The 13,930-nt window shown below is 42.3% G+C and overlaps 1 protein-coding gene across 12 annotated transcripts in view; it reads right to left on the reverse strand.

The window, feature by feature from the left end:
* Positions 1–723: 723 nt before the first annotated feature.
* The window catches only part of CHRM3 (cholinergic receptor muscarinic 3), a 542,465-nt gene continuing 529,258 nt past the window's right edge, over positions 724–13,930 (reverse strand). For 11 of the 12 annotated variants that reach the window (XM_084992556.1, XM_084992554.1, XM_084992555.1 and 8 more), the window contains one exon: positions 724–8,917. In XM_084992556.1, the coding sequence (XP_084848682.1) occupies positions 7,126–8,898 (1,773 nt within the window). In that variant the 5' untranslated portion in view covers positions 8,899–8,917 and the 3' untranslated portion in view covers positions 724–7,125. Of the gene's footprint in view, positions 8,918–13,930 lie in introns of those variants that run through there. The other variant, NM_001123098.1, reaches the window with a different exon arrangement.

Below are 13,930 nucleotides of genomic sequence, written 5' to 3' on the forward strand. Positions count from 1 at the left end.
TTACATCAAACTAAAAAGCTTGTGCACAGTGAAGGAAACCAAAGGAAACAAAAAAGAGGGGTCAAACGGTAAGCATTTCTTTTAAAAAGAGGAAAACAAAATTCCCTTTGAAGTACTATAAAAAATTAATAAACAGAAACCTTAAAGAGAGTTAGCAAACCAGAACAGAGAGCTCTCAAGCCCTATGAGGACAGCAGACCCCAATGGAAAGAAGAAAAACTCTTCTTTCCTGGCAAGGACTCAGGCAAATGAATAGCTGTGGATGCTTTGTTTACTAGAGCCCTTCCAACTTCCTTTTCCCCTTTGTAAATGTGTTCTTCCCTGGCTCTTTGGGGATTTTTATGAGGCTTGCCATGCTTTCAGACCCCAAATAAACCCGTCTTTGGTGGAGAAATAACTGGTAGTCTATTCATTTTAGGTTGACAGTGGATATTAGAGGTAAATATTTTTCTTCATGTGCAGTCTTAAAGTTAGGATGATGGGTGCAGATATAATTGACACGTTTAATTCACAGTCCTAAACACAGGGTATTGTAAGCATCTGGGGTTATGACAGCAGCAATGTTCATTGTTGAAGAAAGTTCTAGTGCATGTAAAATAGAGAAGCCAATGCAAATAAGGGTTTGTTCCAGAATTATCCCTTCAAAGTATTCCATCTTTTTATACAATAAGACGCTGTTGCTGTATTATGGACCTTGGATTAAAAAGAAAGCCAACCACATTCTTTGTTTGTTTATAGTTTTATTTCCTTATTTCACTATTAAACTTAGGGGATAATATCACCACAAAGTTGCAGGCATCATTTTATAGTACAGACAATTGACTTATTTGTAGGCAAAGGAATAAAAATAGCATATGACATATCTAAAATGACTACTGAGGAAATAGGACACTAGGAAATAAAAACAGGTAAAACTCAGTGCCTTTGATAAAGATGGGACGCTATTTTAGATGCAACTATGATACATGCCTTTTGCTTACAAAGCAAATATATAGCCATCTCTTTGGACAGTGGTTTCTACACCCTCATGAATTACAAGGATGTGAGTCACTAAACATTTCATAGACATTTTCCAGAAAGCTTTCTGCCAAGAAAAATCAATATGCTGATTCACCAACATGGAAGCCTAATTTAATTATTCCTCAAACCTGCACCAAACTTAGAGACAGTTCCTGTGTGTTTGAAAAAGGGGGGGCGGGCATTGCTCAAAATGTTGCCTTCCCATAGCCCTATGCATAAGCTCCAAAGAAATTTCTTTGGAGTGTTGTACGTAGGGGGATGAAAATACCCATGTGCTATATGAGGAATGAACATAAGATAGAACTTTTGTTTAATGCTTGCAGAACAGAATGGAATCTCTCCTTTCATGCCAAGCAAAACTTCATGCAAAGATGTTTTAAGCCAAACTACAGAACTTCACCTGTACAAACATAAGACTTATATTTATAAACACTCAATACTTCTCTTAATAGAATAAAGTAGAGTTGACCAATCTGGTAAAAAGTTTCCAAATTCTAGGGATAAAGGAAAGAGTCGATTTTTCCCCTTCCTGTCCTCATCATATTTACTACTTCAAATCTATTAAAATATTTCCCCTTATTGCTTTGTAATAGTTTATTTGAAAACTGTCATATTAATGAACCAAATTTCCTTTACTTTCCCAGCTCAATGACCTCTGGCTACACTTGAAGTGTGGAGCATATAATTCTGACAAATATTTGCTATATTAATTATAACATTCAACCACATTTATTGAATGTCTACTGTTTGACAGATCATATGCCAGCCACAGAATGAATAACACCCACTTTCTATCATCAAAAAAGTCACAGAATATAGGATAAACATAGTTTGGGGTTTGGTATGGAAATTTCAGAATTGCTAAGTATTTTGGACTCCAAGAAAGAACAAGAATAAATGTTTATATCCTGGAGATAATCTTTTAAGTTTAAGATAGAGTTGTTTGGGTGACAGAAGTGTTACTAATACCTCTTTGCAATCGAGAATATGGCCTCCCTTTCCATTTACCTCTCATCTGGTGCAACTCAGATGAGAGCCTCCTTGGATCTGGGTGATTACTTGGGGTGTTCTCAGCCCAGGCCAAGAGTGGCAGTGTCAGAACTCTGTGCTGAGTCTTTGTGGTTCTTCTAGAGCAACTATAGTCCTAACAGTCTACCAAAGTGTTTGGGTGTCCATGTCCACATGCCAAGTGCAATGTTGATCAAGGTGTGTGAAGCTGTGAGTGTAACGTATGTCCAATTAACAATACTAACACTTGTCCATTTTGGAGCCTGGCGACAATATTATGCAGTCACAAACTTATATTGAACACAGTCACTTTATGAACTTGTTTTTCTTTGTTCATTTTTAATCTCAACATGAGTTTCCTTTCTCAGGCAGTGACACTAAAGCCAGAAAAAGAAAATGGGGGAGTTTCTGCTGTGGTTCAGCAGGTTTCAAACACAATTAGTATCCACGAGGACATGGGTTTGATCCCTGGCCTTGCTCAGTGTGTTAAGGATCCAGTGCTGCCATGACTGCAGCTCTACATCACAGGTGTAGCTCAGATCCTGCATTGTTGTGGCTGTGGTGCAGGCTGGCAGCTACATCTCCTATGGGACCCCTAGCCTGGGAAACTTCCATATGCTGCAGGAATGGCCCTAAACAAACAAACAAACAAACAAAAAAGCAAAAACAAAACAAACCAACAACAACAAAAAAAGGAAAATAAAATGGAATTCCCAGTTCTAAAAGCGCCCTGGGCTCCTGTCCCTGGAACCAGTTCCTAAGGTTTGGAATATTTACTCACACAGCATTAATCCTGGTAGAGGCTGAATTCCTACAAAACAGAATCGTGAAAACACAAGAAGAGACGACATAACTTACATAGAGGGAAGCAGTAAAATTGTCCTGGAACCTAGTATGGGCTAAAGTTTACACGGTTGAATTAAGTTTGTTGCACTTTACATGTAAGGAAAAAATACTCTTTTGGAGAAGGTGGTGGAAGGGGGATTGTTAGATCGAAGAAAGGATGTTTTGGGCGATGTATTCTATAAAGTCTCAGTTTGTTTCAAGACATACCACTGAGAGACCAAAACAAACGCCCACTACCCAGCAATTCCACTTACATACAGTTGTGAGGCCTCAAGTGATTGTCCTGGCCTGAAGTGGTATTTGAAACAATAGAATTCCAAGTTTACCAACAAATCATGAGAACTCCTTAGATTTTGTTGTATTGAAATATAAGTAAACAACTCTGATGGATATATAAAATGAGAATTTTTCAAGTGTTCATTGGACATACAATCTACACTCATCGTTGCAGTTATTCACCTAACGCTCTGCCTCAATTTGACTTTTTTACTATTAGAAAGCCAATTAAGGTGCTTTCAGATTGTTTATGAGTATGAGCATGAACTCATGAAAAGCCAGTGGGTTAAAGGGTAAGTGACATTCAAGGCAGGGGACATGTTCATTCCCTGGTGACAGAACTGGGCTGAGAGCTCAGGGCTCCTTGTGCTCCGTTCAGAGCTTCTTCATGACACTTGCGCTTGTCCCCCAAAGCTGCTGTGATGGATTGTCCCATTTCCGAGTCGTGTGTCCTCATCTGGGAATCCCCTCTACTCAGATAAGAACAGGGCGCCAGGAATGCCCCCCAGGCTCTTCCTTTGTCTCATGTTTTCTCCACAAGGCGCCTTCACTGTGCCTGAGCCTTGCCATCCTTCTCCTTCCGAAGACTAGAGGCAGCTGACTGTATCAGAGCCGTGCCCTCCCCCGTCTCACATGTGATGCACAAAGGGCTCTCAGGCCTTCCCAGGGCCGTGAATTGCCCGTCTGCACACAAGGCGGTGGCAGAGAAAGCTGCTATGACTTCTAGATCTTCAGCCACTGCAGCTTCTAGTGGCTTATGCTTTCTGCCTATTGTCTTTCTGTCAGAATCTAGAACTATTACGTGTGAAAGGGTGAATAGAAATGGAACTTATCTGGAGAGTCAAGGCTAAATCTGAAGTCAAGGATGATTCAGGACAATATGGTGAACTAGCAGAAAGACCACAGGTCTTCATGGTTCCATCATGAAGGTGGTGGGCCAAAGAGAACAGAGCCAAAGGGAACAGAGGACCAGAGAGCTCTCTTCTCTTATCCATCAGGTAGACCTTGGAGGATAGAGAATGGGGGGGTGGGGGTGGCTATGGGTGTGGGTGTGTGTATGTATGTGGTGGGCGGTGGCATCTTCACCTATAGCTTACTTAGATTTGACGATTTTCCTCTTTTGATGGAAGTGCATAATCATGAAAGCACTGCAAACCTCACTCACATGGGATAAAACAGTTTGAGTCCCATTTTGAGGATGAAGACATTTTGATTTTATGTAAATGCTGAATACCTTTTCTGGTGACAAATCCTTTGAGAAATGTATGTGTAGTTATGTCTGGTTATATACACTTCACTACATCTTTGATTACACTTCTAAACTCTGCATATTCAAAAGAATCAGGTTTTCTTATTTTCCTTTTTTTGAAAATGACCTAAGAGTTGGACCCACATTTCTATAGTCAGGGTCAGTAGACAATACTTAAAAGCAGTTTTCATCCACGAGAGATTTAAAACCACTTAGATAATTAAACCAGTAACAGAAAAGGAGAGCTGATGTTCCAGACTTCTTTCTTTTCTTCCTAAGAAAAGAAAGCATCATAAGAGGACAAGGATCAGGAGATAATCATGTTTAAGGAGAATTGTTACTGACCTTCTCAGTTTTGCCAAAACTCACGATTTGTCTGTTTCTTAAATTTAATTCTCTATTTTTAAAAAGAATATAGGAAATAGCCTTTTGAAAAGGAGGCAAGATAGGACTTTCAAAGAGAATGCGAATTACTGATGTACAGGAAGACATGAATCAGCATTCACAAATGTATTAGTTAGTGCCAGGCCAACTTGAGTAATATCAATATAGATGCAGTTGCTTCCTAGACATTTCACAGGTGGATAACATAACATTCTGCAGTTTGCTATGCACGTTAGAAAATAGTTCCTGTTTTTTTCTTATTTTTTGGTCAAGTGTGGGCCAAAAAAAAAATCATTCTTTCCATTATACTGATTTGCCTTTCTTCCCCTTGTAATGTGATTTCAAACACACTGGCGGAGGGTTGCTTTGACCAATTTCCATCAGGTTTAACGAGAAGGGAATTAAGCTGTTATGCTAAAGTCACAGTTGACTTTTTTATTACCTGGAAAGAGTTAGGTTCCTCCCAACACCAACACCAACAGGCTTTTTCCTCTTCTTAGCCACAAGAAAGCTCGAGAGACCCTACTCATTGCTCAAGTGGACCTTAAAGAAGCACTTTCAAGGGACACCACTGCTGAAGACTGAAGAGTAATATTTATCAACATTAAATAGACACTTGGTGAAATATGCATAAATATATCTTCATATAAACAGAACACAAAATTAAATAGTTCAGAAACACAGACACCACTGAGTACACTTCCACTGTTGTCAAAATCTGCTGTAAACACCAGCTCACACTGAACACAAAAGCAGCTTCTACCCTGGCTCCGGGTTCACAACACGGAGACCCTGTACAAAGGGAAGATTTCTCCTTAGCCCCCCGCCTCCCGCCCCTCCCACTCCCCACACAGCCCCAGCAGAGGGAAAAAAAGGAACCCTAACAGCTACAGCAGCAACGAAGATGACAGCCAGAGAAGCATCCCTCCCCTCCCCCAAATAGAACATTGAGCATTTTGGTCAATTCAGAAGAGAATACAAAATCGCTTTTTAGAAATATAATAAGAAATCAATTTGAAGCAATACTTTTCGAAGTGTAATACTTTCTGTAGAGGACTCATAACTTCCTCAACCCCAGCTATTCCTGGGTGAAGGGTGTACAATGAATGCCAGAAAGCACTGGCCACAGCTAAGTCACAAAGGTGTAAGCCCTTTCCATTTAAAGATATCAAGTAGCAAGAAAACGAACCCCGTGTTCTTTGCCTCTTACAACGTCTCTTCTGCTTTGCCCTGCGTAATGCTGTGTATGACATTCAACCGTGAGACTATTACTGACTTTCACGCAGGTTAGATAACACAAGTTTGTTTGGAGACATTCAGATTTGGACAATTCAAACATGTGGATGTGGTTCATTCTTTAAGCTCAGAGGGCCCCCCATTTGATTTCACTTTGTTGAGGGAATCAACAAAGGCGATAGCTTATGGCGAGTCTGGTTAAGCCATGGACTCAACAGGCTGAGAGCCCAGACGGCCTGGCTGCTCTCTGCTGCATATTCTCCAGGAAAACAGCCCTGGTTGACAAAGCCCTACGCCGGGTTTATTTCACTTTTATGTTATGTTAGGATCCTAGGAAACTTCAGTCACCAAAGTACTGAAAGCATATATTGCCGGAATAATTTGCCAGTTCAGTGATTCCCATTATATTATATACACTATGCGTGTGTGTATGTGTGTGTGTGTGAGTCACACACACACACATACACACACGCACACACACACATATATATACATATATACTTATGTATCTTTTATTTGTACGAAACTTGAACTGCACAAAACAGTACTTTGCAAGAATCAAGAATCAAGTCCACAAATAGACACACCAATGAGAAGACGGGAGCTCTTTTGGGACGGGAAGGTTCAGTTCTGCAACATATGAAAGAATTTCAGAACCACAGATTCACTAGCCTGACGTTGTTCCATGTGGCATCTGGATCGATACTTTGGGGATCCTTGGAAAGAATGTGGCAGCTGGGCTGGCCTAGTTATGCTTATCAAGATTCCAGAGCTAATGGGAATTAAAAGGCCCGGGCAGACCAATTTGGGTGTATAATTGCTATGAAGCAATTTTTTTCCTCTTTAAGAAAAAAAAACAAAGTCTATTTCAGAATAAATTTCTTTATAGTCAGTAATACACTTATTTATTTTTTGCTGAATTGGTGTTGGACTTTTGATATGAAAATGGGCTTATTTAATGGATCGGTAAACAGGCAGCTTCTTTCACATCTGGTGATAAAAACATTTTTATCATCACCAGAAATCACCCCCCCTGCACCTTACTCCCTCCTAAGGTTTGTGGGCTGATGTGTGCGTTTGGTGACTGCTATGGACAACGCCTCCTTCTACAAGGCCTGCTCGGGCACCCGCTTGTGGAAAATGACTGACTGTCTTTGCTGATACTGCTGCTTGCGCCTCTTCCTTTTGTCACACTGGCACAGCAGCAGCATCTTGAAAGTGGTTCTGAATGTTTTGTTGCACAGGGCATAGCACACGGGGTTCACGGTGCTGTTGATGTAGCACAGCCAGTAGCCCAGATTCCAATAGGTTTTGGGTATGCAGCTGTCACAAAAGGTGTTCACCAGAACCATGATATTGTAGGGGGTCCAGGTGATGATGAAGGCAAGCAAGATGGCGCTGAGGGTCTGGGCCGCTTTCTTCTCCTTGATGAGCGACATCCGTTTCCGCTTGGTGATCTGACTTCTGGTCTTCAGAGCAAACCTCTTGGCCAGAGTAGCTTCCTTAAAGGACAGAGGTAGAGTGGCCGTGGTCTTACCCACTGAGGAGTTGACATCAGAGGCCTTGGCTGTGTCCACGGCTGACTCTAACTGGATGGGAAGCTTGGAGAAGCTTTTTTGAAAACTGCCTCCATCGTCCATGCTCTTCTGGGCTTGCAGTTTGCTGGCTTTTCTCTCCAAGTCCACTGTCCCCAGCTCCTCCTCGGGCACCTGCAGGTTGTCTGAAGACGGTAACTTGGTGGAGTTGAGGATGGTGCTGTGACCTGGAAGCTTGAGCACGATGGAGTAGATGGCTCTTGTTTCTGAGCCAATGTCCTCCTCATCGGAGGAGGCGGAGTTTTCCAGGGAGGCAGCAGCATCATTGTTATTCCAGCTGTCACTGCTGCTGTGGTCTTGGTCCATCTGCTCAGCACTGGGCTTCCAGCTCTTGGTTGTGAACCAGAAGTGGCAGCGTCCATACTTCCTCCTGGCTGAGCGTTTCAGGCTTTGCTGCTGAAGCTCATAGCTGCTGCAGCTCCGAGAACTACCTGTGGGGTGAACAAAGTTTTCTGCCTCTGCCTCTGTCCCAGAGGCTTGCAGCCCGGCAAGCTCTTTGGTACGTTTTTCAGTTTCCTTATAGATCCTCCAGTATAAAATAGTCATAATGGTGACAGGCATATAAAAGGCAGCGATGGCCGTGCCGAAGGTGATGGTGGGCTCACTGAGGAACTGGATGAAACACTCTCCTGGAGGGACAGTTCTCTTCCCAACAAAGTATTGCCAGAACAAGATGGCAGGAGCCCAAAGGATGAAGGAGATGACCCAAGCCAGACCTATCATCACACCAGCTCGCTTTGTTGTTCTTTTGGCTCGGTATGTGAGCGGCCTCGTGATGGAAAAGTACCTGTCAAAGCTAATGACCAGAAGATTCATGACCGAGGCATTGCTAGCCACATAGTCAATGGAAAGCCAGAGGTCACAGGCCAAGTTCCCTAAAGCCCATCGATTCATGATGATGTAGGTAGTAAACAGATTCATTGAAATGACCCCGATAATCAGGTCAGCACAGGCCAGACTTAAGAGGAAGTAGTTGTTGACTGTCTTCAGTTGCTTGTTGACCTTGAATGCCACGATCACCAGGATATTGCCGATGATAGTCACCAAGGCCAGGATGCCTGTTAAGAATGCAATGAACACCACTTGCCAGATGGTGTGACCTCCCAGAGGGTCACTGGTGGTGCCATTTGGAGAGGAGAAATTCCCAGCTGCCTGAGAAATGTTGTAGCTGCCAAAATGAGTAACCGTTCCTGGGGGCAGCCCTGCATCGGAAGGGCCGTGAATCCAGGAAGAGCTGATGTTTGGAAACAAAGGTGAGGTTGTATTGTTATTGTGCAAGGTCATGGTGACTCTCTGACATAGTCTGGGGAGAAAAGAGAAAAGATGGAGTCAGGAAAATTTCTGTCATCATTGGATTTGTTCTTTGCATTGTATCCTTTGAAAGACATGGAAGACCTCTTATCTGATAAACAGGACCTGTATTAAAGGGGAACATGAGAGAGGCCTGCACATCAAGTTCATGCTCTTATTTTAAAGGTGAGGACTTATCCACTCTATTTCAATAAAGATAAATAAATTGAGTAAAGGTGAGGTGCATAGGGCAGGCAGAGATCGATTTGTTGGAGGTGGCACCATCGGCTGGTGGCATGCAATGAGCACTGTGCTTTTTCTCCACATTTTACACATTTCTAAATGTAAACCACACTGCTACCTACATGGTGTTGTTACCAAACAAAATCTTCTTCTTCTTTTTTTTTTTTTTGTCTTTTTGCTATTTCTTGGGCCGCTCCCGCGGCATATGGAGATCCCCAGGCTAGGGGTCAAATCAGAGCTGTAGCCACTGGCCTATGCCAGAGCCACAGCAACGTGGGATCCGAGCCGCATCTGCAACCTACACCACAGCTCACGGCAACGCCGGATCATTAACCCACTGAGCAAGGGCAGGGACTGAACCCGCAACCTCATGGTTCCTAGTCGGATTCGTTAACCACTGCGCCACGACAGGAACTCCACAAAATCTTCTTTACTTATTTATTTGGTTGCACCCACAGCATATGGAAGTTCCTGGGACAGGGATTGAATCTGAGCCACAGCTGTGACATATCCTTTACCTGCTGTGCCACTGTGGGAACTCCATCTCTTATTTTAAAAAGAAGGGAAGAGTAGTAGGTGCTTATATGATACTCATCCAGCGTAGCATTTTCATCACGCTATGTGAGAAATTGATCCTGTTCATTTGCATTTTATCTGCCTGGGCATTTACCTATCCCAGGCTTCAGACTAAGCAACTTTAAGGCAGTTCTAGCCATTTAAGTCTCCCTGGAATAAGCATCATTAACCTGGAGCAGGCAGGAAATAAGCATACTTCACTTTACATTATATCATCTCTTTAAAACACAGTTAGAAAAAGTAACATATTGGTTCCTTGAAAAGGTCTGAAACAGTATATTAGGCAGCTGTCATTTGCTTGATAATATGCAGAACTTTTACCAGACTGTTCTGAACTGACCGAACCAGTTCTGAGTATTTCTCTTATTGAGATATGGTATCTCTAGCAATGAAAAAGCACTTTAACACCACACGCATTTGAATATACATAGTTGCAACACTGCAATTAGTTCTTTCAAACTCTTGTTACCAAAATAAATACACTGCAATTAATGCATCACCAGTAAGACCCTCCATGCTGTCATGGAAAGCCTTAAGTTGAGACCTGCCCAAACCTCTCAGAACTTCCAGGACACAACTCAGGGGTTCTCACTCCACCAACCTCCCCAGACTTTATCCAGTAAATCATTCCTCAACAAGTGTCACTTTAAGAATTCAACATTTGAGAATCATAGCAAAAGTCTGTTGAGAATACCTCTGCTGTATTTTAGCTCTTGGTTAAAAAAGTGTTCATCTCTAAACTCCTACAATGCAAGTATGTGTACACATGCACATGATAAGGGTCCTAAATCAAGCTGTGAGATATTGCACATCAGAGCATTTCTCAAAGGAGTGCAGTCGAGTCACGCAGTGCCCTTCAGAAACCAGCCAGAATGGCCATCATCAAAAAGTCTACAAACAATAAATGCTAGAGAGGGTGTGGAGAAGAGGGAACCCTCTTATACTGTTGGTGGGACTGTAAACTGGTGCAACCACAATGGAAAATAGTATGAAGGTTCCTCAAAAAACTAAAAATAGAACCACTATATGATCTAGCAATTCCACTCCTGGGCATCTATCTGTAGAAAACCATAATCAAAAAGATACGTGCACCCCAATGTTCATTGCAGCACTATTTACAAAAGCCAAGACATAGAAGCAACCTAGATGTCCACTGACAGAGGAATGGATAAAGAAGATGTGGTACATATATACAAAGGAATACTACTCAGCCATAAAAAGAATTAAATAATGCCATTTGCAGCAACATGGATGGACCTAAAAATTATCACACTGAATGCAGTTAGTCAGACAGTGAAAAACAAACATCATATGATATCACTTACATGTGGAACCTAAAAAAAGGATACAAATGAACTTATTTTTGGAACATAAACAGACTCACAGACTTTGAAAAACTTATGGTTACCAAAGGGGATAGGTGGGGGTGGGGATGGACTGGGAGTTTGGGATTGGCGTATGCACACTGAGGTATATGGAATGACTGGCCAACAGGGACCTGCTGTTTAGTACAGAGAACTCTACCCAATATTCTGTGATCATCTATATGGGAAAAGAATCTGAAAGAGAATGGATGTGTATATATGTATAACCGAATCACTTTGTTGTACAGCAGAAATTATCACAACCTTGTAAATCAACTATACCTCAGTAAAACTTTTAAAAATGAAAAACAGAAAAGAAAAGAAAAGAAAGGGCTTAGGGTGTAGCAGGAAGATTTTGGAGTCCCAAAGACATAGGTTCAAATCTTAGTTCGACCACTTCCTGAGAGTGAGATCTTGGGTTTTATTTAACCTCTTTGAGTCTGTTTCTGCACTGAAAAATGGGAATGAAACATTCTGTACAATGAAATAAATTCAACCTATAATTCAATAGTAAGGGGTCAAAGGAACTTTGTCTCTCCTCAAGATGTTTTGGACTTTACAATGCTGCGAACGTGATATGCATTCCAGAAGAAACCATACTTTGAATTTTTTTTTTTTATTTTCCCACTGTACAGCAAGGGGGTCAGGTTATCCTTACATGTATACATTACAATTACAGTTTTTCCCCCACCCTTTCTTCTGTTGCAACATGAGTATCTAGACATAGTTCTCAATGCTATTCAGCAGGATCTCCTTGTAAATCTATTCTAAGTTGTGTCTGATAAGCCCAAGCTCCCGATCCCTCCCACTCCATACTTTGAATTTTGATCTCTCCTCCAGGTGAGGGATGTGAGTTATGATACTCTGCTGTGATGCTGGGAGGGGTAGGAGCCCCAGCTCTCAGGCAGCTCCGTGATCATGAGGCGAAAGAACAGATACACCTACAACCATCCTGTACCCAAATACCCATTCCGTTTCTCACTTTAACACAGTACTCAATAAATAACAGAAAATATTGAACACTTTAAAACGGGCTTTGTGTGAGAAGATTTTGCCCACCTGTAGGCTAATGTGAGTGTCCTGAGCAGGTTTAAGGTGGGCTGGGCTAAGCTATGGTGTTCAGTAGGTTAGGAATATTAAATGCATTTTCAATTTACAATGAGTTTATTGGGATCAACCTTATTATAAGTCAAGGAAGGTTTACACTTTTTGCACAGCTTTTACCTTCCCAACCAACTTTCACTCCAAAGCTTCCTGGACACACAGCAGCTAAGCTTCCTTGTCTATAGCTTGGGTTGTGTTGCAGCCCATTATACATTCCTTCCTTCCTCCTCCTCCCTCCCCACTGCTCTGAATCTCTTATAATTTCTCAGCACCTTTAAAAATGCTTAAAACACTTTCCAAGTGTCTGCTCTCATGTCATATGTAATTGACCATATTCTGAGACCTATTTTTAATTACTTATGCCATGATGATTTTATTATAAATAAAACAATTTGTGCTGATGGTATGTATGTCTTTTATCTTTTTTTTTTCTTCTTGTCATCACCATGCTGTGCATGTCTATTTTTTTTCCCTTCAGCCATTTTTTTGGAAATGGCCTGTCATCTACATTATGTATTTCCGGATGGCCATCAATCACATGGTTCTGACTCCTTAACCTCCGTAATTGTCCTGAAGAACATGCCAACAGGAGCAGTAAGAGATAATTTGGGGAACTGATACAGATGCTGGAAAGACAGAGGGTAATTCTCTGTTCTTTGGGATTCCTAGGTCTTGGTGACTCTATTTATGTCCATATGGAAAAATCTGTGAAGAAAGCAAGCACTGAGGAGAGATATGGGGGAAGAAGAGATGGGAAGAAACGTGGGGAACTGAGACAGTATGCTAACAATGTCCTCTCAAACTGGATCTAGTCATTCCTGAAGTCAACTCTGCCTCCTCCAACTTGCCTGTTATGTAAGCCAACCATTTCCCTGGTTGCTTGGGCTACCTGAGAAAAGTTACTGCCACCTGACACTGAAAAGCTCTTTATTTTATTTTATGTTTTGGTTTTTTTTTTTTTTTTGGGGGGCTGTACCCACGGCATACAGAGGTTTCCAGGCTAGTGGTCGAATCGGAGCTGTAGCTGCCAGCCTATGCCACTGCCATAGCAACCCAGATCGGAGCCTCGTATGCAACCTACACCACAGCTCACAGCAATGCTGGATCCTTAACTCACTGAGCGAGGCCAGGGATCAAACCCATAACCTTATGGTTCCTAGTAGGATTCATCTCTGCTGCGCCACGATGGGAACTTCTGAAAGGGTCTTTATTAACATAACTGTCATCAGCAACATCAACACTTCTCACTGAACCATTACCACCTTTCTCTCTGTGGTGCAGTGGGTTAAGAATCTGACTGCAGCAGCTCAGGTGGATACAGAGGCAGGAATTCAATCCCTGGCTTCATGCAGTGGGTTAAGGATCCAGTGTTGCTGCTGCTGTGGTGTAGGTTGCAGCTGTGGCTCCGATTTGATCCCTGGCGTGGGAACTTCCATATGCCTCAGGTGTCGGAAAAAAAAAAAAAAATCGGTGCTACTGGATTCAAGAATTCAGGACTTGGGGAGTTCCTGTCGTGGTGCAGTGGTTAACGAATCCGACTAAGAACCATGAGGTTGTGGGTTCAATCCCTGCCCTTGCTCAGTGGGTTAACGATCCGGCGTTGCCGTGAGCTGTGGTGTAGGTCGCAGATGTGGCTCGGATCCCGCGTTGCTGTGGCTCTGGCATAGGCCGGTGGCTACAGCTCTGATTGGACCCCTAGCCTGGGAACCTCCATATGCCACAGGAGCGGCCCAAGAGAT

The sequence above is a fragment of the Sus scrofa genome, chromosome 14 (genome assembly GCF_054392235.1).
Source record: "Sus scrofa isolate SSC_HxYL_T2T_F1_AM1 chromosome 14, Sscrofa_HxYL_maternal_Yorkshire_Landrace_v2.0, whole genome shotgun sequence".
Taxonomy (NCBI): Eukaryota; Metazoa; Chordata; class Mammalia; order Artiodactyla; family Suidae; genus Sus; species Sus scrofa.